We start from the raw sequence: 26,942 nt of genomic DNA, 5'->3' as shown, positions 1-26,942 counted from the left end.
ATCATTTTCATCATTCACACTGAAAGAGAGAAGTTGACCCAGCAAGATGGAGCTGGAGCTGTTTGTATTGTTTGAATTATTTTAGATTGATGCTGCATCATTTAAGCAACACTTTGTAAATTCATCTAAGATTTTACAATACAAATATATAACATTATTATTTAATGATCAATGATAAAAAGAAAAAAAAACAGGTAATGACAGCAATCGAATAAGCAAATCTCTAATAAATCTGTTACTAATAAACTTCCTGTTAAAGGTGTTAATGGAGGAGAAACCAGGATCTGTGCTCTCAAAGGTTCATCAGTGGATCTGCACTGCTCACATCAACATCTGACTTCAAGCAGCAAATGGTTCACTGCACACTTAAATGGATCAATGAGTGAGCTCTCTGTGGATGGACAACGTGTAACGTACAACATGTCTAAAGAGAAAATCCCAAGTTTAACCATCAATGATCTAAGAGAGAGTGATGCAAACACTTACTGCTGTATGAAGACTACAGACAGACCAGGACTCTGTTCACTCAGTAACATTACTCTTCAAGTTGTTGCAGGTACAGTGACTTTTACTCATTGATTACTTTCCAAATGACATCATTGTATAAGTTGTTCTCCATCATCCTCTCAGAGCTGCAGGTAAAGGTGATTCCTGCCACAGAGGGACAGACAGTAACACTGATGTGCAGCAGCAGCTGTCCTCTGACTGAAAAGCCTGCAGCCTACATCTGGTACAAGAACAGAGAGTTTCTCTATGAGGACTGGTCTCCCTGGTACCAAGAGCTGCTCAGCAGTGAGGAAGCAGTCACATACTCCTGTGCTGTCAAAGGCTACGAGGGTCTCAGAGCCCCTGAAGTCTCTGTGGGTGAGTCATGATGTTTATTGTTCAACAAAACAAACAGAATAATTTAAGTAAATTAGTATAAATTTAAGAATGATCTCAGTATATCTCAATACATCTTTTGTTGTACAGATTCCATCACAGCGACCTGCTTCAGTGTGACCTATGCTAAAGGGAACATGTGTTCTTACAAGCAGAGATCAGTAGATGAGCTGTGCTCCATCACATATCCCAGAGGTGAAGTTTCCACAGATAAACACACATCTTTCACCTAACCTCTCATATATTTGTTTAATGTCAATTTTACTTTTATAAGATTACACTAAATATGACCTTTGTTAATAAATCTGTTAGCACACATACTAAAAACAGAAATAAAATGGTATACATCATTGTGTGTTATGAAAACTTTATTAATCATCTTTCAGAGGTTTGTGTTCAAAGAACTTCCTACACATCAGATAATGTCACACTGACCTGTAACAACAGCTGTAATCTGACCGACCCTAAAACTACATACACGTGGTACCAAAACCGAAGCAGAAACGTCAAGAATCAACATATTTCAATTCATATCTCTGCAAAAGACAAGTTCTCTTGTGCTGTAAAAGACCACGAGCATCTTCAGTCTGCAGAAGTCTGTGAGTAATTCATTTCATTTTTTCTTTCAGTTAATTATGAATAAAAGTGTCAGCATACAGAAAATCAAACAACTCTAAATCTTCCATCTATATTTCAGGTGTTCAGGATAAAAACTGCTGGAGAGTGAATTATGTCAGCAGGAGAATCTGTGCTCTGGAAGGATCTTCAGTGAACATCACAAGTGAATACTCACATCCTGATAACATGAAGCCAGATTTTAAATGTTGGAGTAAAAAATGGAGAAAAGATAAAGTGGAAGTTGAAGAGCTGATTGAGGCTGCAGGTCGTGTGGAGTATCAGGACAACATGAAGAACCAACACATCCTGACCATCAACAACCTGAAGAAGAATGACTCAGGAGGATACACATTCAGATTCAAGAGAGATCATGAAGGATGGACACAGTCTGATCTGCCTGGAGTCTTTTTGATTGTCACAGGTAAATCTAAACTCTTCACTCAGCAGACTTTACTCATTAATGTCTGAACAGGAGCAGAGGTGGAAGAAATAAAACAGCATTACCACTATGTGAAAATACTCCACACAAATTCCTGCACTGAAAGATCGACTAAAAAAGAAACAAAATATTATCTTTACTAAAAATGAGAAAAACTGTGGAAAAACTTGTCATCTGTAAAATTACTTGTGTTTGTTGACGTCAGAAATAAGTTGTGGACTAAAATGTTTTCTCTTTTAAGCTAATTTAGATTGAACTTTGACAAAACTGAAAGTACAAATATGTTGAATTTGTAGTGAAATACACTTCTTTAATAAATACATTTCTCCACTGAACAGGAGGACTAAAGCACCAGTTTGTTGTAAAGCTTTAGTCAAAATCCATGTTTAGTGTGTGAGTCACAGAGGAGATTTACTCTGAGATTAAATGTTTTTGATCAGTGCTGGTATTGTTACCCAAAAAAAGAATACAGGGAGTGCAGAATTATTAGGCAAGTTGTATTTTTGAGGAATAATTTTATTATTGAACAACAACCATGTTCTCAATGAACCCAAAAAACTCATTAATATCAAAGCTGAATGATTTTGGAAGTAGTTTTTAGTTTGTTTTTAGTTTTAGCTATTTTAGGGGGATATCTGTGTGTGCAGGTGACTATTACTGTGCATAACTTAACAAAAAACAAATATATACCCATTTCAATTATTTATTTTTACCAGTGAAACCAATATAACATCTCCACATTCACAAATATACATTTCTGACATTCAAAGACAAAACAAAAACAAATCAGCGACCAATATAGCCACCTTTCTTTGCAAGGACACTGAAAAGCCTGCCATCCATGGATTCTGTCAGTGTTTTGATCTGTTCACCATCAACATTGCGTGCAGCAGCAACCACAGCCTCCCAGACACTGTTCAGAGAGGTGTACTGTTTTCCCTCCTTGTAAATCTCACATTTGATGATGGACCACAGGTTCTCAATGGGGTTCAGATCAGGTGAACAAGGAGGCCATGTCATTAGTTTTTCTTCTTTTATACCCTTTCTTGCCAGCCACGCTGTGGAGTACTTGGACGCGTGTGATGGAGCATTGTCCTGCATGAAAATCATGTTTTTCTTGAAGGATGCAGACTTCTTCCTGTACCACTGCTTGAAGAAGGTGTCTTCCAGAAACTGGCAGTAGGACTGGGAGTTGAGCTTGACTCCATCCTCAACCCGAAAAGGCCCCACAAGCTCATCTTTGATGATACCAGCCCAAACCAGTACTCCACCTCCACCTTGCTGGCGTCTGAGTCGGACTGGAGCTCTCTGCCCTTTACCAATCCAGCCACGGGCCCATCCATCTGGCCCATCAAGACTCACTCTCATTTCATCAGTCCATAAAACCTTAGAAAAATGAGTCTTGAGATATTTCTTGGCCCAGTCTTGACGTTTCAGCTTGTGTGTCTTGTTCAGTGGTGGTCGTCTTTCAGCCTTTCTTACCTTGGCCATGTCTCTGAGTATTGCACACCTTGTGCTTTTGGGCACTCCAGTGATGTTGCAGCTCTGAAATATGGCCAAACTGGTGGCAAGTGGCATCTTGGCAGCTGCACGCTTGACTTTTCTCAGTTCATGGGCAGTTATTTTGCGCCTTGGTTTTTCCACACGCTTCTTGCGACCCTGTTGACTATTTTGAATGAAACGCTTGATTGTTCGATGATCACGCTTCAGAAGCTTTGCAATTTTGAGACTGCTGCATCCCTCTGCAAGATATCTCACTATTTTTGACTTTTTGAGCTTGTCAAGTCCTTCTTTTGACCCATTTTGCCAAAGGAAAGGAATTTGCCTAATAATTATGCACACCTGATATAGGGTGTTGATGTCATTAGACCACACCCCTTCTCATTACAGAGATGCACATCACCTAATATGCTTAATTGGTAGTAGGCTTTCGAGCCTATACAGCTTGGAGTAGGACAACATGCATGAAGAGGATGATGTGGACAAAATACTCATTTGCCTAATAATTCTGCACTCCCTGTATATGGCACATTACTTGTTACACCTTTTAAAAGTAATACAGTATGTCACTTGATTACTCACCAGATAAAGTAAATTTTTACACTGCTCACCTGCTCGTTACTCTGTGAACACAAAGCTAAAAACACAAAGCAAAGATGAAAACCAGAACAAAGAAACTTTATAGCGATTCCCAGTGATTCTACTTTAGAACAGAGGCTGCAGCCTGTCTGTTCATCACTGCCTTTGTTACCTGTTGAAGTTCAGGCTGCTGGGCTGGAGTCAGCATTCACTCAGCTTTATCATCACTCTGGGTTCTTGACTGGCTTTGCATTAACATTTTACCTTTGCAGATGTTTGCAAAAACCCAAAGTTCTGTTAGCAACGTAATGCAGTTGTTTTTTGTTCTAGATGCAGTTTCCACTTTATCATCACGCTCTGTTCTTTACGTGCAATAAAGATAAAAGTAATGTCTTTGCCTACAATCCGGAGAGGCTGTAGACCGCTCTACGTTTTTCCTAATCCTGCACACAAACTGAAATCAGCTGATTGTGGCAGGAAAGAAAAGCTTGTTTGAAATTTTTCTCCTTTCTCTCCACCCGGTGTGCAGATAACAGAAAAACCTTTGCAAGTAATGACATAATTGTAACTGTAATGTGATTAGTGAATATAGTACAGTAACACATTACATTACTGAGTTACTGAAAAATGTTTTCTATTTACAACAATACATTAAACATAACACTGCCAATGTTCCTCTTCCAGAGCTGAGAGTGAAGATGAGTCCTTCTGCAGTGGTGACAGAGGGTCAGAGAGTCACACTGACCTGCAGTACCAGCTGTCCTCTGACTGACAACACAAACTACATTTGGTACTTGAACAGTCGACCTCTGACCCCGAGAGAGAACCAGAACAAACATCTGATCCTAGACCCAGTCAGCAGGGAGGATGCAGGAAGCTACTCCTGTGCTGTGAAAACCAACAAAGATATCAGCTCTGCTCCAAAGACTCTCACTGTCCAAAGTATCACAGGAACATGGACACCAGCAGCTGCAGGAGTTTCTGCAGCTCTGCTGGTTTCAATACTTCTCACTGTCTGCTGGTGTGTTAGGTAAGCAACACCTGGTTTGGTTCAAAGCTATACATTCAGTCTTTGCCACAAATCACTTATTTCCCCTGTTAATTCATTTTAACCAGGAAACAGAGAACTTCTGCTCAGCCTCCAACAACTGAAAGGTCTGACCAAATTGAACAGGTAAAGATTGGATTTTGTGGACTGTCTTAACGTTCCAGTGGTCATTTCATTTTTCCAAACATACAGTAAAAGTAAAAGTTTAAAGTACAGTATAAATTAATGCTGTTTGTCTCCATCAGCTCAGCCTTGGTCCTGTTAATGACATCTCAACACAACCAAAGCAGGAGGATGAAGTCCACTACAGCAGAGTCTACTTTAAAAATAAACATGTGGTTCCTCTTTGTTCCACCGTACAGTCAGATCAGCCCAGACAACAGGAGTGTTCTCATTATGCTGCTGTGAGTTACAGCTCTGACGGAGCATCTGGTGTCACTCCTGCAGACACAGACTTACAGACTTACTCTACTGTGAAAGTTTGAGAGAGATGCTGTGTTCAACAGCCACATATCCAATACCCTGCAGCCATGGCAGAGTACAACCTGAAGAGCTCACCAGAAACTCAACAATCTAATCAGAAAAAAATGGTCAGTTTGTAGTGTTGGCTGAGTTCAGTTCGCCATCTTAACTATCACTATCTGACATTACAGGACACAGCACAGTTGTTGACAGCTGTTACAATGAATGATGTGTGCATAGTCTCTTTGACATGGCGTAGCTGTAGCTCAGGCGGTGGAGCAGGTCATCTACTGATCGGAAGGTTGGTGGTTCGATTCCTGGCTTCCCCTAGTCTGCATGCCTAGGGTCTTGCCCATATCCTTGGGCAAGATACTAACCCCAAATTGTTCTCCGATGCATCCATCGGAGTATGAATGTGTGTAAAGTTTAGCTTAAAAAAAGCACTTAGACAAATGTGCTTGTGCGAATGGGTGAATGCACAAGTTGTATAAAGCACGAGTAGAAAAGCGCTATATAAGAACCAGTTTACCATTCTAGTCCACATATATTGTGCTTCAGCCTGCAGCGCTTTTATCTCCATCTTCAGACTGCAAGTGTAACTACAAAAACACATCTGAAGGTTGATTATGAGTACAACTCCAACAATCAGAGCTACACAAATTAGATTTAATCCTTCCTCCAAACTCTGAATTTCATTTCTTTGAGTTCTTCTGACTCTTACTTCAACCTGATATATAGCCTCCTACATCTTTGTCAGAGCTGCTTCTCTTCTCAGCTGTAACAGATTATTGTTTGGGATAAAAAGCTTCACTTCAGGTGCTCTAGCACAAGAATATTGCGACAAACAACTGGGCTGTGGTTGGATTGTTAAAAAAAAATCCTCCTGTGTGTTTTCCAACACTTTTTTGTTGTAGGATGTCATTATTTCATAACCTTCTTAACCTTTGTTTGATCTGAGTTTGAGCAGTTCCAGTTCTTGACAATGTGTGTTCTACATGTCTGAATGCACTGATGTGATTTTGTAATTAAATATTTGTCTTGACAAGCAGCTGGACAGGCATACCTAATAAATTGGCCGGTGAGTGTTGCAGTGCTACTGCGATGTATTGTACAGTAGTTGGTGCTACGTTCTCATTTTGTATGTGCTGGTTGTATTTCCTGTTTTATTTTGAAAGTCCGTGTCTCATGTCAATGTATTCTGTTTTGCTTCCTCCCTTTCTCCTCATGTTGAATTAGGTTCAGCTGTGTCTCCCTCCTGTGTGCCATTTCCTCATTTCCTTCTGTGTATATTTAGTGTGTTTAATCTTTTGCTCTTCGTTGGTCCGTCTGTGAATCATTCCACTGTGTTACTGCTGTTCTCAGTCCCCTCACGTTTCCAGGTTTGGCTAGTTCTAGTTTCAGGTTCGGGTAATTTTAACCCTATAAAGCCGGTCGGAGCGGGCACGCTCTGTTTTGCGTAACTATTTTTAAATCCCGGTAGCTCTGCAACCACGTAAGCTAGCGCAATAATTTTTTTTGCATATGAAACCGGAGGAGTTGTACTTACATCTTATGCCATCAGCTTGTAGGTCACAGTTTCCTTCCACATATAGCTTTGCAAAAACTGCATAAAAAGCACTTGCAGCAACAAAAACATAATATTCCAGAAACACGCTTTGCCAATCCGATCAGCTGTTCATAACACTTCCTACGTTGGAATAGACGTCAGCGCAAACTTTTGCATGTCCGCCATTACCTGCCCGAAACCGGAAGTGACGTCATTTTCGCGGAAATGTAGGTTTTTTTACCATCAGGGCCTCATGAGCCTATACTGGTGTTTTTAAAAGTTATCTTTGACTTTATGACTTTCTGTGTCTTTTCTGGGATGCTTAGAACTCATATTGCACTGCTGGAAATAGTTTATTTTGATGCATATGCTGCTTTTTTGCAAATTTGCATTATAATGTTTATTTTCGTTTTTCCTGCAGTATATAAAAATTGGTGTATTTCAAAAATAAAACTATGAAGACACTCAAAATAAATTTCCTGTGGTAGGAAACTATTTTGTGCAACTTACTTTGTATTTACAGTTTTGAGGGATAAGCCTCTTAAATTTCTCTAACTAGAAATATATGTTAAAAAAGCAAAAACGATTTTCAATTTTTTTTGTAGTTTATTGCACTTTTTTGCAATTTATGTAGTTACTATGCACTTAATGCATACATATTATTAAAATCTGGGCTATAATGGTTGTATTGATGTATAGCAACTTGAAATGCTCCCAAAAATGGCACTACAGCATGTAAAAATATAATATAAGCTCTGGCGGACTTGGTTCTATGGTAGGTCTTAAAGGGTTAATCTTAGATTTCCCAGTTTAGGGTTTTGTTAGTTTTTTCTGTTTCCTCATGTTGTGGCTTTGTTCAGCCCTCAATAAAGCCTCACTTTTGGTTATTCACCTGCGTCTCTGTTTGCCTCTAGACATTGTGACAACATGTATAGTTTTTCTTTTCTCTATTTCAGAAGTTTTGTTTTTGTAAAGTTTCACATAAATCATTCACATTTAATGTTATATGTCTGAACTCCACATGAGGCACACTTTTTTCCAAAGTAAGAAAGTTTTGATAAAAGTATTAAACCATTTGGTGTTGAAGTCTCAAAACAGCATTTAAAGGTTTTTACTCACCGGTCACAGATTCGAACTGATTTACTTGCATGTTTAAATACATGGGAATAGGCTTTGATGTTACCGGGGTTTTGTAGACTCATAATAAATAGTCATGAGATAACGAGGGGAGAGGAAACAAGTGGCAATGCAGCTGAGAATTACTATAATGATCTGAGGGGAAGTAAAACTGTCATGGTTGGCTGTGTGGCAGGCAGGCAGGAAAAAGGACCCAAAATGCAACTTTATTGCTGGCAAAACCTTCTCATAAAATAAAACTCACAAAAGCAAAAACAAGACTTAGAACCAAGGTGCAGGAAAACTGGATATAACAAACACAGCATGTTGAGAGTACGACGCAACAGAGAACACAGGGCTTATATGCACAGGGGAGTAATCAGGGAATGGGCAACAGGAGGGAGACACGGCTGGGAGAAATTAGGCTAATGAGACAGGGGAGAAGTAAAACTGAACACAGTGACATAAGACATGAACTTTCAAAGTAAAACAGGAAACCAGAAACAACAACTAAACCTATACTAAACATGAGGGCATAAGAACAAAACCTAAACCAGAATATGCTGGAACACAGAACAATAACAATCAACACAGGACAGCTAAAGAATCAGAAACATAAACATAATGAACCTAATCAAAAAAACACCAAAATACAAGAAACCAAAAAAGCTGGGTCAAAATGACCTGCTTCTGTAATAAAATATACTATACACAATACCTGAAAGACAAAACAGAGGGAGATACACAAACAAATATACATGTAGCATTTTGCTGCGTGTGTGTCAGTGAGAGAGAGTGAGAAAGCAGAGAGAGAAAAGTAAGACAAAGCAACTGCACATTTTCCAATGACAGCCATGCGTCTACCCCAGCCAAGGGAAGAGGGAGGCCCAGACATAGCTCTCACAGCCAAGGCTGGAAGTAGTAATGGACCCGACGCCGTGGGTAGCCGACCCTGTCAGAGGCCACCACCAGACCCTAAGCCCCTGAGACCTGCCTGACACCCAGCAGAGCCCCCACCACATGATGAAGAAGCTCATTCCACCTCGGACAACAACCTCCAAAGCAGCAGGCCAGCAACCATGCCTAACCAAGGGCACCAAAGCCAGCATCCATCACCCACAGCGCAAAGTGTAGTCCAGCTGGTTCACTCAAGCAACAATGAAGACAGAAAAGAACAAGACAGTTTGTATGGACACTAAACATGCTTAGGCTTCTCTTGCAGACCCAAAGGTGTCTGTGCTGTGCTTTGATGCCAGAGAAAGTCCTGGAGAGGAGGTTGAGAGTACCAGTGTCTAACAGTCAGGACTGCTGTGTGCCAGCCGCTACTGCTACGAGTGATATCCATCATACACGAGCCACCACAAGCGGACATCATGGAGGAAGAGTCTCCACTTGTCCCCACATTTTCCGAAGGGGCTCACATAAATGTGCTGGAGCTCTGTGCAGTGTTCTTAGCATTACGGCATTATATGCCATATCTCTGGGGGCAGTTTTAGTGAAAACAGAGGCTCTAAACAGACAGACAGCTCTAAAGTAGTTGGACGGATCATTGTGTGGAGAAGCACGCAACACGTGGTAGCAACTCACTTGTTTTCAACAATAAAGGTCGATTTGGCCTAAACAAACCTGACAATCACCACCCTCTTGTATGATGCTTTATGAGGGGGCTGCATCATAACGTCCCAGTCTCTGGACCACTAATCCCATTATCTCTAAACCACAATCTGTTCAATCCCCCTGACAGAGGTTTGATTGTTGAATCCTGAATAACTTTTTTAGGTTAAACATGAACAAGTCGTGTTTCTGTTAGCATTTATGTCTGTTTGACATAAATGCTAACAGACATTTATGTCAAACAGACATAAATGAAGGAAGGAAGTTAAGTTTTACTGTCCAGTGTGTTAAACAACTGAACATAAAACTTTTATTTCTTCATCATTTGTATCCCATCACTCTCAGAAAGAGAAGTTGACCGAGTTAGGAGGATCTCCAACCAGGATCTGTGCTCTCAAAGGTTCATCAGTGGATCTGCACCACTCACATCAACATCTGACTTCAAGCAGCAAATGGTTCACTGTACAATTGAACTGAGTGCAGTGCGCACTGAGTTCGCACGGCGCTTTGGTGACTTTGAAGCACAAAAAGAGAATTTCGGGCTGCTTCGCAACCCATTTACAGTTGACGTGGAAACTGCACCTGTGTAGATTCAGATGGAGCTGAGTGTGATGGGACCCTCAAGGCAAAGTACGACACTGAAGGGCCCGCACAGTTTATTAGTTCAATTCCTGAAGCAATGTCCGTTTACATGCGGCTCGAACCTTGTGTATGTTTGGTAGCGCATATCTGTGTGAGAAGCTGTTTTCAGTGATGGAGATTAACAAAACAGCACACAGGACTCATCTCACTGATGAACACCTGCAGTCCATCCTGAGAATCTCTACAACACAAGACCTCGCACCAAACTTAAACAAACTTGTTGCCAAAAAAGATGCCAAGCATCCAGCTCTGACAAAATGGCATAAGAGCAAAGAAAACTGAATGTTATGATTTGTTCTTTTTTTAAATTTTATCTATATTTCCAGGTTTTTTTGCATCATGTTCATGTTTTGAATTTGTATCATTTATATTAGATATTTTTATGAAGAGCATAATTTTTTAAGTTTATTTTATTTTTTATAAAATGCCATAATAGCAACAAAATCGCAACAATAATTTGTTGTTATTTTAGCATTTACTTAAAAGCACAATTTTCATTTATTTTTTCTGAGGTTTTTGGCAGCACGTTTATATTTCTAACTTGCATAATTTTGACAGGATATATTTTTATGGAGAGCAAAATATTGAAAGTTAAAGTGTATTTTTTCTAAGTTTATCTATTCTGGAATAGATAGACTCACAGAGTCCAAAGAACTTGTGGCAGGTTTTTACCGAGCCTATGGAATTCCTCAGTGTATTGGTGCTGTGGATGGGACCCATGTGGAAATAAAGCAACCATCCACGAATTTTATGGACTATGTTAACAGGAAGGGGAGGTGTTCTCTGAACATACAAGCCACCTGTGACTATAGTTATTCATTTATTGATGTTGTGGTGAAATGGCCAGGCAGGGTACACGACACCCGCATTTTTGCAAATTCCATGCTGAAAACACATTTGAAGACTGGCATGATTCCTTCTTCTAAAAAACAAATTGTGGAACATGAGGAGGCAATTCCAGTTTTTCTTATTGGGGATCCGGCATACCCATTGCTTCCTTACCTAATGAAAGAGTACGCCAACGGGGGAAGCACTGCTCAGGAACAGGATTTTGGACTATGCTTATGTCGAGCTCGAATGGTCATTGAATGTGCTTTTGGCAGACTGAAAGCACGGTTTGGAGCATTGCGAAGGCCAATGGACATTAATCTAAATGAACTTCCCCTTGTCATTTATGCTTGTTTTGTGCTCCATAACTACTCTGAGGCCAACAAAGACATGATGGATGAGAATACAGTCACTGAAGTAATTCAGCAGGACAAGGACAACCAGCCAGCCACACAGACTTACCACAGAGCTGACTGCATGACATCAGAAGGGAAGAGAGTCAGGAGAGTCCTTACTGAATTCATTGATCCATAAAAATGATTTCTGTTCTATTGTAGGACACTGTCATATCTACAGAAATTGTAAGTCACGATATGTGACACTTCACAATCTGTGCACTGTGATCCTGACCATGTTCAATAAGAAAGTGGCACCTTGCCTTCAGTTAAAAGTTTTTTTTACAGGGAATAAGACTTTTTCTTGTTACATTGTATGCATTTTGTCACCCATGTAAAATTTTCAGTTTATTTCTTTAATGAATAAACTCTGGTCAAGAGAGCCAGTGAGGCAGCCAGTGTGATCCTGACCATGTTCAATAAGTGGCACCTTGCCTTCAGTTAAATGTTCTTTACAGGGAATAAACCCTTTTTTTTTAAAACATCTTGTACATGTTTTGTGACCCCTGTAATATTTTCAGTTCAGTGCTTTACTGAATAAACTCTTGCAACAGCCATTGAGACAAAATCCATAATACTGTCTTAAGTTATTAACATTTTTAATCAAGAAGGCACTTGAAAACTTACACAAAAGAAGCTGCTTCTTCTTCTTCTTCTTCTTCTTGCTTCTTCTCAGGAGTAAGATAAAATGTTTTTTGAGAACACAAGGAAGACCTCTTACATTTAACAGCAGTTCTAAACATAAAACATTGTAGCTGCAGAACAGCTAATGAAAAACATTTAACATGTCAACAGTTGAGCATTCTTAAAATGCAAAAAAAAAAACCAACCCTAAACATCTTTTTAACGTTTTAACATAAAGCATAATGAAAATAATTTAAAATGGTAAATAAAATAAATAAATGGCCTGTATTTGTATAGCACTTTACCAGTCCCTAAGGACCCCAAAGCGCTTTACACATCCAGTCATCCACCCATTCACACACACATTCACACACTGGTGATGGCAAGCTACATTGTAGCCACAGCCACCCTGGGGCGCACTGACAGGCGAGGCTGCCGGACACTGGCGCCACTTAAGTCGTTTACTGCCCAGCAAAAGTAATGATGCAGATTATTTCAAATATCAATCAATATATCAAGGCTTTATTCGCCACATGCAGGTTGCCCTGCAGTGAAATGGGAGCCCCCCACACACAACACAGACATCACATGGGTACTGGTCTAAGAAAAAGAGCGTGAATGTCAGCGTATTTCCCCTGACAAGTCTCCCAGTCCACGTTTTCTTGTGTTTTTGCCATTTTACATTCCAGTGTTAGGTTGAGGAATAATTCTACCTCATGGTCTGTCCACACATATGACTCAATCCTACTTCTATTCACCATCTTTCTGTACTCTTTCCCGCCCTGGCTTCTAGAATTCTGATTGGCCAACATTTCTACACAATTCGGATTATACCGGTTGCTTTGGCATGTTCATAACAGCGTTTACATGTGGACGGAGATATTTTTTTCAAAACTGCACATGTGGACCGGATTTTTTTTAAAAAACGAAAATGGAAAATCTTTCAAAAATACCCGTGTACGTGTGGACGTAGCCTGAGACTGATGCGGGTCCACACACGGCTGCTCGTAGGTGTTACAAATACAGTCATAATTCTTTACAACTTAGCATGGAGGACCTTACCTGGAGGTTTGGTTTTTTTGTTTTTTTTTACCAAGTACTAATCTGCAAATACAGGTAAAGTTAAGAAGCAATGAAGACAGTGCACTTGGTTTGCCTACCCTATAGGTGCTGTGTCTAAATTCAGGGGAAGGATGCTTCGAAGGATCCTACCTACTTGCTCCCCATAGGTAGTAAATTATAAATTATTTAATATGAAGGCAATAGGCCTTCATATTAAATAGCGGATGTTGGATCTGACCACCACCTAGTCAGAGCGGAAGTCAAACTCAAACTTCGGAACCAAAGACAGCCCATACCAAATGCACCGTTCGCAATCGAGAAGCTCAAGGACCCGACCGTTGTCAACGCCTTCACTTTAGAGCTGCAAAATCATTTCACCCTCCTTGGAGAAAGGGAAGACGTCGAAGACCTCTGGACTGGCCTCAGGGACGCCACTGTGGAGTCTGCCCAAAACACAATCGGAAGACGCAGAGGAAAGAGAAGCGAACAGTGGATCCAAGGAAGAACATGGGAACTGATCGATGAGACAAAAATTGCGAAGCTCAAAAGAGAGCAGGCCAAAACCGAACAAGCCAGAGAGGAACGAACCCGACGCTACACAGAATTAGATCGGCTAGTGAAGAAAAGCTGTCGGAAAGACAAGAAAGAATGGCTAGAATGAAAAGGTGCCAAGGATCAAGACGCAGCGGATCGGAATGATTCCAAGACCCTATACCGCATCATAAACGAGCTTACTGGATCGAGGACCAATGCAAACGTCCCGGTCAAGGACAAAAATGGGAAGCTCTTGCTCGCCCAAGAAGAGCAAAACAAACGATGGGCCCAACACTTCCAAGAGACCCTTAATCAGCCAGAGCCCACCAAGACGTACAATTTCGAGGCAGAGGCCTCCCAATATGAACGTGGGGTCAATACTGGCAGAATCACCATCGAGAAAGTGAAGATCGCGATCAAGAGCCTTAAGAACAACAAAGCGGCCGGCCTAGATGAAATACCAGCAGAGCTCCTGAAACATGGCGGCCAAGCCATGGTGGAAGAACTGACAACCCTGTTCAACAAGTGCTGGCAAAGTGGCACAGTGCTGGAGGACTGGCGGAGGGGCGCCATAGTCAAGCTACCAAAGAAGGGCAACACCTCTGAGTGCACCAACTGGAGAGGCATCACCTTCCTCTCTGTGCCTGGCAAGGCATTCTGTACCGTCCTCCTTCGACGACTAAGGAGTGTCCTGGACCAACGTCTACGAGAGGAGCAAGCTGGGTTCCGGATAGGCCGATCATGCACAGAACAGATTTTCGTCTTAAGAAACAACATCGAACAGTGCATCGAGTACCAGCAACAACTCGCCATCAATTTTGTCGACTTCAAGAAGGCCTTCGATAGCATCCACCGCGATTCTCTTTGGCGAATCCTGCGCTTGTACGGTGTCCCTACCATCTTCCTTAACATCTTCAGGGACCTGTACTTGCGATCATGCTGTTGCGTTAGGACCGGAAATGGCCACACCGACTTCTTCGAAATTACCACTTTTACTACTTTTTCTCGTTGCCCTCGACTACATTATGCGGCGAGCCGGTGCCCGTACAGGAGCTGGCAACCTCGATTTTGCTGACGATATCGCCTTACTTGAAGAAGACAAGCTGAAGCTACAGCAAGGAACGACCGATCTAAGAAGAGAAGCTGGCAAGATTGGCCTGAGGATCAGCTCAGAAAAGTCAAAGATCATGCATGTCAGCTCCAAGGACCCACGACGAGGGATCTACATCGAGACACAGCAGCTAGAAGAAGTGGAGAAATTCACCTACCTCGGTAGCGTGATTTCCCACGACGGCGATGCAGAGGTGGATGTCAAATGCCACATTGGGAAGGCAGCTGCAGTATTTCGGAGGATGAACAAGATCTGGTCCTCCCCGACCATCTCCCTCAAGATCAAACTCTGCTTGTTCAATTCAATTGTGATCCCAACCGCCATTTATGCCAGCGAAACTTGGAAGGTGTCGACCTGCATCAACACCAAGCTCGACATCTTTCAGCAGCGATGTCTCCGCCGGATTCTGAGGATCCGCTACACTGACCACATCACCAACGAGGAGATCCTGCGAAGGAGCGGCACAGTCAAACTTCACAACATCGTTGCATGCAAAAGGCTCCGACTGGCCGGCCATATCCTCCGCATGGATGATGCACAGATTCCAAAAACAGCGATGCGCTGGCAACCTCTGGGCATCAAACGACCACGAGGACGTCGCCGCAACACCTGGCGAAGGTAATTCCATCAAGACCTAAAGACATCGAATATATCGTTGGAAGACGCTGAAGCCTGGGCACAAGATTGAGCCTGGTGGCGTTCGTTTGCCGCCCGATATGCCACATAAAGCATGGGAGGATCTAAGTCTAAGTCTAAGAAGGCAATAGGCAGAGTGTTACTGGCATAGCCCAAAGAATGTAGCCTCATGGGCAGTGTAGTCCGTGCTGCAGGGAGAATGGACTGCCATACCCGTTATGTGAGCTGTGAGCACAAGGGAGGGAGAAAAAGGAGAGTCAAAAAGTATGAGTTGTCACCCACCAGAAACGGGAGATGGAAGCATTTAAATATAATAATAACCCACTGCAGCCAAAAAGAGTGTCTGACGAGCCCAGTTGTAAGTACGCTATTAAGATAATAAGTTCCGTTGGAGCAGCCCTTCAGCCTCTCTCTGTCTCTCACTAGCAAAGTTGACCCAGACAACAAAGTAAAGCTAGTTTTCGGCTACAAGCCCGACACGGAACCGCCGTATTAGCCAGAGGTCCCTTTACTACGGTTCGGAGCCGTGGACCTGTTTTATATACACATGGAATAGTTTTCTAAAAAGTGCAGCCTTACCTAATGTCCACCTACTGTTACTCATTTTATATTAAGATTTAAAAATCCTGTCCTATCCCCCAGTCATGTCTGTCCCGTTTGTAGCAACCGAAAATAAAATAAATTCATAATTATAATAAAGGTCAATCAAATGGACCAATATGGCAAGGCCATGATGATCCACTTGGTAAAATAAATCCGCTTGGCATCTTTCTTGGCCTTAAGACAACAATTCTGATGGCTAAAGATCCAAAACGGGACACAAAAAAAAAATTTAAAAATCTAGTTGGTATTGGTATGGCAAGTTGCCTACAAGAACAATGAAACACAGTTTGGCATCTCTCCGTTGTGTGTAATACACAATAATGTAAGTATCTACACAATAACAGTGGCATTTACATGTACACAAGAAAGATATACATATGCATGCGTACATACAGATACACACATACATACATTAAAAAAAAATTCCCCACTCGCCCCTGTGGGCGGTCAATCCTTCAAGCTCGGGTCCTCTACCAGAGGCCTGGGAGCTTGAGGGTTCTGCACAGTATCTTAGCTGTTCCTAGGACATATCCATATTTTTATATCTATAAAAACAAAGCTGACACTTGTGAGACTTCATCAGAGGTGTAAGCATCACAGCAGATGCCTTTGTGTCAAAGTAACTGAGGATAAAACACAGAAAAACATACAGACTTTCTTGTAATAGCTTTTTCTAGCAGATAACCTTGAAAATATTCTGCTGTAGGACAAAAATGAAAGAAACCATGAAATAACATATAAACATTACCTGATGCTGCTGAAGTGAAGCAGAGCAAAGTTACAGAGGTTTTATTAGAGATACAGTGGAGAGTTTTGCAATTTGGTATCATTTTAAAAAGTTTTAATTTCTTCGGTATTGAACAGCAGAAATGAGGCTTTCTTGTCGGAAGTCATTTTTGAAAACAAAATAAGACCAAAAAATAAAAAAACAGCGGCCGACAGCGTTGTACATAATCGTAGGCTGGTGAGTAATAAGTAAGCAAATAATGCAGAAAACAGAGATTTGAGATGAGAAACTGTTATTGATTACACTGAGAGAGAAAAAGAGCAGTGATTTTATCATGGTGGAAACAAAACAGGAAAGGTAAGAGGGAACTAATGATGATATTTATCAATATATAGATATATTTATCGCTTTGTGTTTACATCTATGTGTGGAATCCGTTTATCTGCTCTCATGTACTGTTTTTGCTGTTTGGTGTTGAAATGAAAGCTTTAACCTGAGATTCTGGCGTTTCTGGCAAAAAACATTTATATTTAAAAATCGATTCACAATTTTAATTAATCTATATCACGTTATTCAAGCTAGAATCGATTTTAATTGGGAAATCAACAATACACATACACACATATACATACATGCACGTATATGCATGCACACATACATACATGCACGTATATGCATGCACACATACATACACATATTTCCACATACACGCTTACATATATATGTACAAAAACATACATGCCATCTGAGTAGCAGGTGCATCGAGAGGTGCAGTGTGATCAGTGATATTGCACATTGTGTGTGTGTGTGTGTGTGTGTGTGGGGGGGGGATTGCTGTTGCTACTGGAGTAAATAAGGTTATGATAAATACAGTTTAAAGAGGTAGGAATGTTGGTTGCCTTATAGTATAAATAGAAATACGGTTTATAAATAAAGTGTAATGTCCATGGGTGTTGGCAGTGCAGTTAACCTCCAATCAGGGTCAAGGGAGAGCGTGTTTGACAGCCTGTGGGTAGAAGCTTCTACAGCAGTAGGTTAGAAGGCTATCAATGGTAGAGCGGTAGAAGTTTACTAGCAGTGTCTGGGGTAATTGGGCCTGACGTAGTTTTCTGAGAAAGTACAGCTTTTGTTGTGCTTTCCCTACCTGGTGGGAAATGTTTGTGGTAAGGTCGGCCAAGATGTGGACTCCGATTAACTTAAAGCTTTCTACCCTTTCTACCTCCTCCCCATCAATGCAGAGGGTAAAGTGCTCAGATCGCTTTGTTCTTCTGAAGTCAATTACCATCTCCTTGGTAATGAAGCATCTACCATTCCTGTTCATGTTTAAAAATACCTGAGTTCATGAGTTCATAAATGAGTTCAGTGAAAATTACTATTTGTCGTAATCAGTTTATTAATAACATACAACATTTAAACTAATGCAACACATATAACAATGTAACAACTAATACATTTCTTAATGCATAACTTGGAATTAATCTTTCAAGAAGTGAAAACAGTCTGTCTACCCTTTCCCTGCTCTCCTGCGCTCTCCTCTCCTCAGAACTCTTTGCTGCCTCATACTCTCTGATGAGGTCCAGCAGCCCATCATCCCTGTCTCTTTTCCTCTTTCTCCCTGTTGTCGGTTGCTGACCATCTTCCTCATTGCTTCCGTTTTGGTCACCCACTGCTGCTCTTGGCCCTGGAGTGTCCTCAGGGATAGAGGAAATTAGGACAGGAGGCCTAATGGAAGGCCTGTGTCCTATCACCTCATCCATGAGGGCAAACCAGGGCCGTAGCAGCAGAGGGATTCCTACTGACTCCCTCTCCTGACCCTGGATACTTGCAATCCTAAAGGCAGAGGAAATCAAAAATGACAGCAGACAAATAAAACAACACAACAACTCTTAGTAATTGCACATTTATTAACTTGTATTCTTCTTGATAAAACACATACGTACTTTGTATTTTTTTAAAGTTAACCCATTTCTTCTGGCCTGCAAGGCAGTGACTTTCCCCTGCAGGCCCATCTTCTCCAGAATTGTCCTGATCACACACAAAAAATAAGAGAAGAAAGGAAACCATGGCAACTATGTTAATCCCTAAATCCAAAAGGTTTCACAGCAGAACACAAGAGGAATACCGTCTGGACATCACATGTTCTGTACAACACGAGGGTTAATAAAACTGTGCTCATATGAATATGATGTGTAAATTGATTTATTCTTGTACCTCCATGCCACAGTGGCCGAATTCTTCAGCACAAACAAGAGGTGATCATTTTCTCCTCATTTTAATGAATTGAGCCATTTGGTCTGTGTTCCCTACAACATATCGCAAAAAGGTTAATTCGCAAAAATCAAAATTAGCTGTATGTAAGTGGCAATACATGAAAAACCGCGGGACCCACCATACAAGCCAGTTTACGATTATATTAATTAAAAAAAAAACATGTCTATGCAGATGCCCAAAGCTTAACAACACAACTGCTATAAAAATTAAACTGTTGTACCACCAGATTTTCATATACTTACATTTGAAAGTGTTTTTCTCTCCTACTTCAACCACTATCGTCATCAGAAAAAAAAAAACTCCTGTATGGCCTGCAATGAATCCTGGGATATTGTAGGGCATGAAGGATACACCCAACCCATCCTTGAAATTTGGGGAAATGAAGGATGCATTTGTCGCCACATTTGGAGGACTCTTCGAATTTGGACAGCCTTCGTTGCGCCGCTGTGACATCATTACCTCCAAATACAGCATTTGAAGCATCCTTCCTCTGAATTTGGACACAGCCGTAGATTCCAGGTCAGAAACATTAAGCCAATAAGTAAGTGCCTTAAACCTGCATTTTGTCTGAAAGCCACCAGATGGCGATATCTGGTTACTGGTATCAGTGGGTCATTTGGGGTCTTACTCAGTACCAAAGTAAGACCCAAAATAAGACCCAAAAAGCCTTAAGATCTGAAGTTCAGATCTTAAGGCTTTAGATCTGAACTTCAGAGAGCAGTTACATTTTTTTTTTATTTTGTGTCTGGTTATTGAACTAACAGAGACCGTGGTGGTTACCTAGTATTAGTCCAGAGAGAAGTTGCCTAATTTTAGATTTTGTTCATGGTAAAAATAACATTAAAGATGCTAAAAAAAAAAAAAAATCTATATCTTGTTATTTTTGCAATGTTTTTTCTAATAATTTCATTCACCGACTTCTCTGAACCTTTAAAAGATAAATGTGGTTCATGGAGTCTTTGAAAAATCCTCATGCAGCATAACAAGATCAGCATTGAAGCATTAATATTGTAAATTACAGATAGATGACTGTTAAAAGAAGATTTGGGCCATAATTTTAACAACTTGCACTCTTCACTGTTTTGTTTAGAACCCAACCTAGACACACTGTGAGTCACATGTTATTTTTTTTATCTTAAGATATATTTTTTTTACTGAAGAAGATAAAAAAATATATCCTGAGTGTTAAATAACTCACTTGCTCGTACTGTCTGTCTATTTGCTTGAATCCTAATCTCATATATGGAAATTTCTAAGAACATACAGCACAGCAGGATGTTCATCACTATAACTTCTATCTTCAGTAAAAAACACAGCTGATCTCTGCTCCATCATTGAGCCTCTGTCCGATCACTAAAGAATAGTTTGTTACCATAGTGGTTAAAAGGGACTTTTTCCGATCGGTTTGGTGGTTGGAAAATCTTCATTTTTATAGCAGAGACACCTCAGCTGGAGTGTTTGTCAGTTGTTTTCACACACATTTACAATGTGTGTGGTTTTCACACTCTTTAAAACCTCAAACAGCTTCTTAGCTGGGTTTTTTTTTTTTCATGTTTGACAGAATACCCATAAACCACCTCACGTCTCTGCTCTCACTCTTCAAACTCTTTTAACTTTTAAATGAACATGGATCAACAGCCTTCTGCTTTTATATGTATTCTTGTTAAGATACAAAAATTGACAACAAACCTTTAGTGTTGTGAAATATTGGTTTAAGGAATTAGCAAATAACTGCATTTTGTTTTTATTTACATTACAAACAGGGTTCAGGGATTGTTTAATCTTGAAGCTTACATGTTATAGTTTCTAATCATATAATAGATTTTCAGATGATTTGTTGCTGAGGTTATCTGGATGTTTCATGCTGGGAAAAGTTTTTGACACTAAATTATCAGTGTATTAAAGACTATTAATAATTGTAATTATCTCAGTGGTAACAGTTTTAGTAAAACTGAGTCTTTACATTTTGAATCCTGGAACCAGTGATTGTTTAAATGATTTACATTGAATAAATGTAATGAGTGATCCCTCGTTGTTTATTTGATCATCACTGCTGTGTGAAATGTAGAAAACTTGCATTATGTTCCAGTGAAAACCTGCAATATAACTACACAGAATACAGGGTGACATATGGATCCGTTCCACTTCTGCTGTACAACCTACACACACACACACACACACCTGTGGTCATTTGTTGAATTTTCACCATTTATTTGATCGTGTTCCAACTTTTAAACTTTGGTCTTCACACGTGAAAGACAGGTAGCCAGAAAACCAGGTGACCAAATGCATCCAAAGCACACTAAAAACCTGAAACATAGAAACAGTTATATATTGCTTTTCTTAATCAAATTACTTTGAACTTTTCTGCAGTAAGGGGGAGCATAATAACTCCTCCCCCTTTGTGAGTGTGGACGCTTCATCTCTTTGCTCGCTTCTTTTATTGATTTTTATTGATTTTTATGCTGATTTTTTCCCTTTTTTCCATATGAGCTTACCTGCGATAGCTTCTGGACACTTATAGATCATTAGGACTAAAGTGTTCTTAACAGAAACGGCAACATTTTTATAGTCACCTTATCCTCAGCGCTCCGTGTGTCTGTGGCCTAGACACAGCTGAAGCCTGATTACAGCGTCTGGGCACCGAGCAGCCTCAATAGCCTGGAAAGGTGCTAACCGCTAGGCTAACTAGCAACAAGATGCCTTCCCTCTCCACAGATGACTACCACAGCCTCCTGCAGAAGATTGCAGTACTGGAGACAAAAATTCATCGCTTAGAAGTAAACGTGGAGGTAAATGGACTGTGTGGAAATGAAACAACCTTGCCTTTGATTCAAAACAATGGCGATGAGCAAGCTAGTACACAGCTAAGGAGCACAGATAACATGACCAAGAAAGTAGACTTTGTGCACTATTATGAATCCTCAAGCGATAATCCCCCCTTGGACTGTCTTGGTGCAAAACCAAGACATAAATCATGTCTCCTAGAAGAGGGAGGACGTATCACAGGCAGGGCACAGCGAGCTGAAATCTCTGAAACCGACTGGCCTTCACTTCCTACGAGACAGAGAAGCTCTTCTACCCCTGTATACGAGAGGAAACAGGACTGGACAACCGTGAATAGGAAGGTTAACAACAAACCTCCAAAACAACTGAATGTGAAACTGCACAACAGATTTGCTCCACTATCAAAGGACCCTGGATCTATATCGGACAACCATCCATCTAAAAGTAGCAAAGTAAGGTCTGAAAATCTGTTGAAAAGTAAAAGGCCACAGGGAAAGCTAAAGGCTAGGCCTGAAACTCTGATTGTGGGTGACTCTGCCGTAAAGGATGTACAAAGGATGTGCGGTAAGAACACTAAAGTCCTCTGCTTTCCTAACGATATGGTCAACAACCTGAAGGAGAGAATTCTTCAAATTGCAGATGAATATCCAACTGTGACAAACATTGTTCTGCATACAGGGTCAAACGATGTGTCCAAACAACAGTCGGAGGTTCTGAAACGGGACTTTACTGGATTATTAAATACTGTAAACTCTCTGAATGCAGCTGTATTCATCAGTGGACCTGTACCGCCGGTCAGAGGAGGAGACGAGAGATTCAGCAGGCTGTTTACACTGAATAAATGGCTTGTATCAGCATGTGCTGACCACTCAGTGCATTTTATCAACAACTTTAATATTTTTTGGGAACGCAGGCATCTGTTTAAAGCAAATGGATTTAATTTTAACAAGTCAGGGGTGAAACTGTTCACCTCCAACTTGTTTTATTCCATACGCCATCCATCTGTGCTTGGTGCCAAGGCTGAGATAAACGAGGAGTTATCTCATAAAGAGGAACAAACAGTACTCCAAGAACAGACAGGTTCCAGCAGAAACCTTGAGGAGGAGCTCCATCTGCCCCCACCCGGGAAAAGCCTCAGAAAGGAGAGACATCTGAGGCAAGAAGAGGGGTCCCTATTTGCCTCTAACTCTCTCAACAACACCAACGACCAGGACCAGGACCAGGGACCACGATCTTCCCCAGTCCCCCAAACCCCTGACAGGCCATCACCCCCATCACCCTCCTCCCCCTCCCTTTCTCCCTCCTCCCCACACCTGAAATTCACTGAGGAGATGATGGAGCGAGTCAATGCTGGGCTCAGATCTACCCCCCGGCCCAATCCCTTTTTGTCCCCCATAAACCCCCCACCAGAGCAGCCAAAGGTTCGCCATCGAGCCCCACCCTCAACAGAGCAATCGAGGTCACATTGCCCAGCCTCGCCCCCCTTAGTTCCTCCTTACCACCTTCATGCTCTGTCTCCGCAGTCTGATGTGTGATGTGTGGAGGGTCCGGGCTGCGTGGATTATGGCAGTGGTGACTTTTCCCAGAAGAAGCTGGGACCCTGTTTACTAGAAGGTTTTAAAATCTCTGTACTTTTAGGTGACAGAAGGAGACATGTGGCCTGGTCAAAACACAGAGAGCTGCACTCTAAAAGATCTTTAAACATAGTAAACATACCTTGTGTGCCACAGACTGCTCCCAAACACGAGGGGACAAGTAATGCCTCTAAAACACTTAAGTTGGCTTTATTAAACGTTAGATCTTTAACTGGGAAAACATTTTTAATTAATGATTTAATCACTGAGCACAGCCTTGATTTTATGTTTTTAACTGAAACTTGGTTGGACCAAATTAATAGTGGAGCTGTTCTCATCGAGACGACCCCTCCTAACTACAGTTTTATCAGTGAGGCCAGGGTGAGCAGGAGAGGAGGAGGGGTTGCTGTCTTATTTAATGAATCATTTCAATGTAAGCAGCTATCTCCTGGAAGTTTTCAGTCTTTTGAATATGTGGCTTTACAGCTGAAGGCCCCATCCAAAGTTGTGTTTCTTAGTGTTTACAGGCCTCCCAAATACTGCACAGACTTTTTTAATGACCTCAGTGAACTGCTCTCTGTGATCTGTGTTGATTTCGACTGTGTAATTATTGTTGGGGATTTTAACATCCATGTGGACAACCCTCAGGACAAAGGGACTAAAGACCTGAGTAACACTCTGGGCAACTTTGGGCTGACTCAGCATGTAACAGAGGCCACACATAATAGAGGACACACTCTTGACCTACTGATCTCCAAGGGCCTGAGCATTTCAAACATTACTGTGTCTGATGTGGGCCTGTCTGATCATTACTGTGTTTTCTTTGAAAGTAAAATCTCAGCCCACACAAATATATCAACAGCAGTGATCACAAAACGGTGTATAACTGAATACAGTAGTGAGATCTTTAACCAGGTCTTCCCATTAACACCTGACCTGTCCAGAGGTTCAGTCAATGAGCTCGTCAGTAGCTTCAATGCTAAAATGTTAAATGTAATGGACACTATTGCTCCCATTAAGGTGAAGGTTATCTCTGGAAGGAAGAAGTCTCCATGGAGAAACTCCACACTAGTGAAAAATGAAAAAAGAGAGTGTAGGAAAGCTGAGCGCAGATGGAGAAAAACAAACCTCCAGGTTCATTATGACATCTATAAAGAGAAACTTCACAATTATAATATACAACTGAGGAGTGCAAGGAGGTCCTACTTCTCTGACATCATCACCAAAAACAGCCATAATGCTCGGGTCTTATTTTCTACAGTTGACAGGCTAACAAACCCTCCTGTGCCAGTGGCAGCTGAACTTCATTCAACCATGGCCTGCAATGACTTTGCCAAATTCTTCACAGAAAAAATCCAAAAGATTAGACAAGCAATTGGTACATCAACAGCTGATCCAGAATATGTACTGTGTCCACCGAAAAACTGTTTAAACACCATGAAACAGTTTCACCCTGTTAACAGCAAAGACCTGGAGGACATCTTAGGTCAACTGAACTCCTCCTCTTGCTGTTTAGATGTCCTGCCAACAAGTTTCTTCAAAAAGGTCTCAAAGACTTTAGAGTCAGACCTGTTACAGATCGTCAACTTTTCTTTAATGTCAGGTGTGTTTCCGGAACCACTAAAAACTGCTGTAATAAAACCTATACTGAAAAAGGACAATCTTGACAAGACACAAATGAACAACTACAGGCCGATCTCAAATCTCCCATTTTTAAGTAAGATCATTGAAGAAGTTTCTCAACAGCTCAATTACTTTTTAAAACAGAATAACTGCTATGATGCCTTCCAGTCAGGTTTTAGACAGAACCACAGCACTGAAACTGCTCTGACCAAAGTGTTCAATGACATATGTCTGAACACAGACAGTGGAAAAATGTCAGTCTTAGTTTTACTGGATCTCAGTGCAGCATTTGATACAGTTGACCACAACATATTACTCAAACGACTGGAGAACTGGGCAGGTCTTTCAGGAACTGTACTAAACTGGTTCAAAACATACTTAGAAAACAGGAAATACTTTGTATCAATAGGTAACTTCACATCTGAGCAGACAAGTATCACATGTGGAGTTCCCCAAGGTTCCATCTTGGGACCCCTTCTGTTTAACATTTACATGCTCCCACTGGCACAGATTATAAAGAACAACAAAATAAACTATCACAGCTATGCAGATGATACACAAATATATATCACAATGTCACCAGGAGACCGAGGCCCTGTACAGGCTCTTGGTAAATGCATTGAGGAAATTAATGACTGGTTGTGCCACAATTTTCTCCAGCTAAACAAAAACAAAACTGAAGTAATAGTCTTTGGCGCCAAAGAAAAACGATTACAGGTCACCAGAGAACTTCAATCTATACACCTAAAAACCACAAACCAGGCGAGAAATTTGGGTGTAGTGATGGATGCAGACCTAAACTTAGAAAAACACATTAAGACAATAACAAAATCAGCTTACTATCACCTCAAAAATATATCAAGGATAAAAGATCTGATGTCTCAACAGGACCTGGAAAAACTAGTCCATGCATTCATCTTTAGCAGGCTGGATTACTGTAACAGCATCTTTACAGGTCTACCTAAAAAATCAGTCAGACAACTACAGCTCATTCAGAACTCTGCTGCTCGAGTCCTCACTAAGACCAAAAAAGTGGACCACATCAGTCCAGTTCTGAGGTCTTTACGCTGGCTGCCTGTCCGTCAGAGGATAGACTTTAAAGTTCTGATGCTGGTCTATAAAGCTCTGAATGGTTTAGGACCAAAATACATCAGTGACCTCCTGACCCAGTATGAACCTTCCAGGTCCCTCAGGTCATCTGGATCCGGTCTTTTATCAGTTCCCAGAGTCAGAACCAGACACGGAGAAGCTGCATTCAGCTTTTATGCTCCATATATCTGGAACAAACTCACAGAAAGCCTCAGATCAGCTGAAACACTCAGTTTATTTAAATCCAGGTTGAAGACTCACCTGTTCTCAGCTGCATTTGAATAAAGCACCAAATCCACACTTTTAAGCTTAAATTTCAAAACGTACATTTTAACTACTGATTTTATCTATTGTTCTGATTTTATCTGTTTTGATTTTATATACTGTTTTGTTTGTTTGTTTGTTAATTAGTTAGTTTTTTTGTCTGCTTGTTTTAATCAATTTTAAATCATGCTTTTTATTTGTTTTTGTTTCTAATGTCTCTGTAAAGCACTTTGAATCACCTTGTTGTTGAATTGTGCTATACAAATAAACTTGCCTTGCCTTGCCTTGCACACTTAATGATCACCGAGGCAGAGTCGAAAATTCTTCATGACTGAAGTGTTTCCAGCATAAACCGAGTGCAGACAACA

At 40.9% G+C, this 26,942-nt stretch overlaps 2 protein-coding genes across 2 annotated transcripts; both read left to right on the top strand.

Annotated features, from left to right (window-relative positions):
* The first annotated feature begins 608 nt into the window (after window positions 1–608).
* LOC146385979 (uncharacterized) lies at window positions 609–5,551 on the top strand. Its single transcript, XM_084931988.1, has 7 exons — window positions 609–864; window positions 973–1,077; window positions 1,269–1,481; window positions 1,580–1,921; window positions 4,703–5,048; window positions 5,135–5,192; window positions 5,312–5,551. The coding sequence occupies exons 1-7, from the start codon at window positions 681–683 to the stop codon at window positions 5,549–5,551; spliced, it is 1,488 nt and encodes a 495-aa protein (XP_084788114.1). The 5' UTR covers window positions 609–680.
* Window positions 5,552–21,645: 16,094 nt separating this feature from the next.
* LOC146385978 (uncharacterized) lies at window positions 21,646–26,857 on the top strand. Its single transcript, XM_084931987.1, has one exon. The coding sequence runs from the start codon at window positions 21,937–21,939 to the stop codon at window positions 23,557–23,559; it is 1,623 nt and encodes a 540-aa protein (XP_084788113.1). The 5' UTR covers window positions 21,646–21,936; the 3' UTR covers window positions 23,560–26,857.
* The last annotated feature ends 85 nt before the right edge of the window (window positions 26,858–26,942 follow it).

The sequence above is a fragment of the Perissodus microlepis genome, chromosome 6 (genome assembly GCF_051167445.1).
Source record: "Perissodus microlepis isolate ML-2025 ecotype Zambia chromosome 6, ASM5116744v1, whole genome shotgun sequence".
Taxonomy (NCBI): Eukaryota; Metazoa; Chordata; class Actinopteri; order Cichliformes; family Cichlidae; genus Perissodus; species Perissodus microlepis.
Note: the sequence above shows the minus strand (reverse complement) of the source record. Positions and strands in the feature narration are given on the sequence as shown.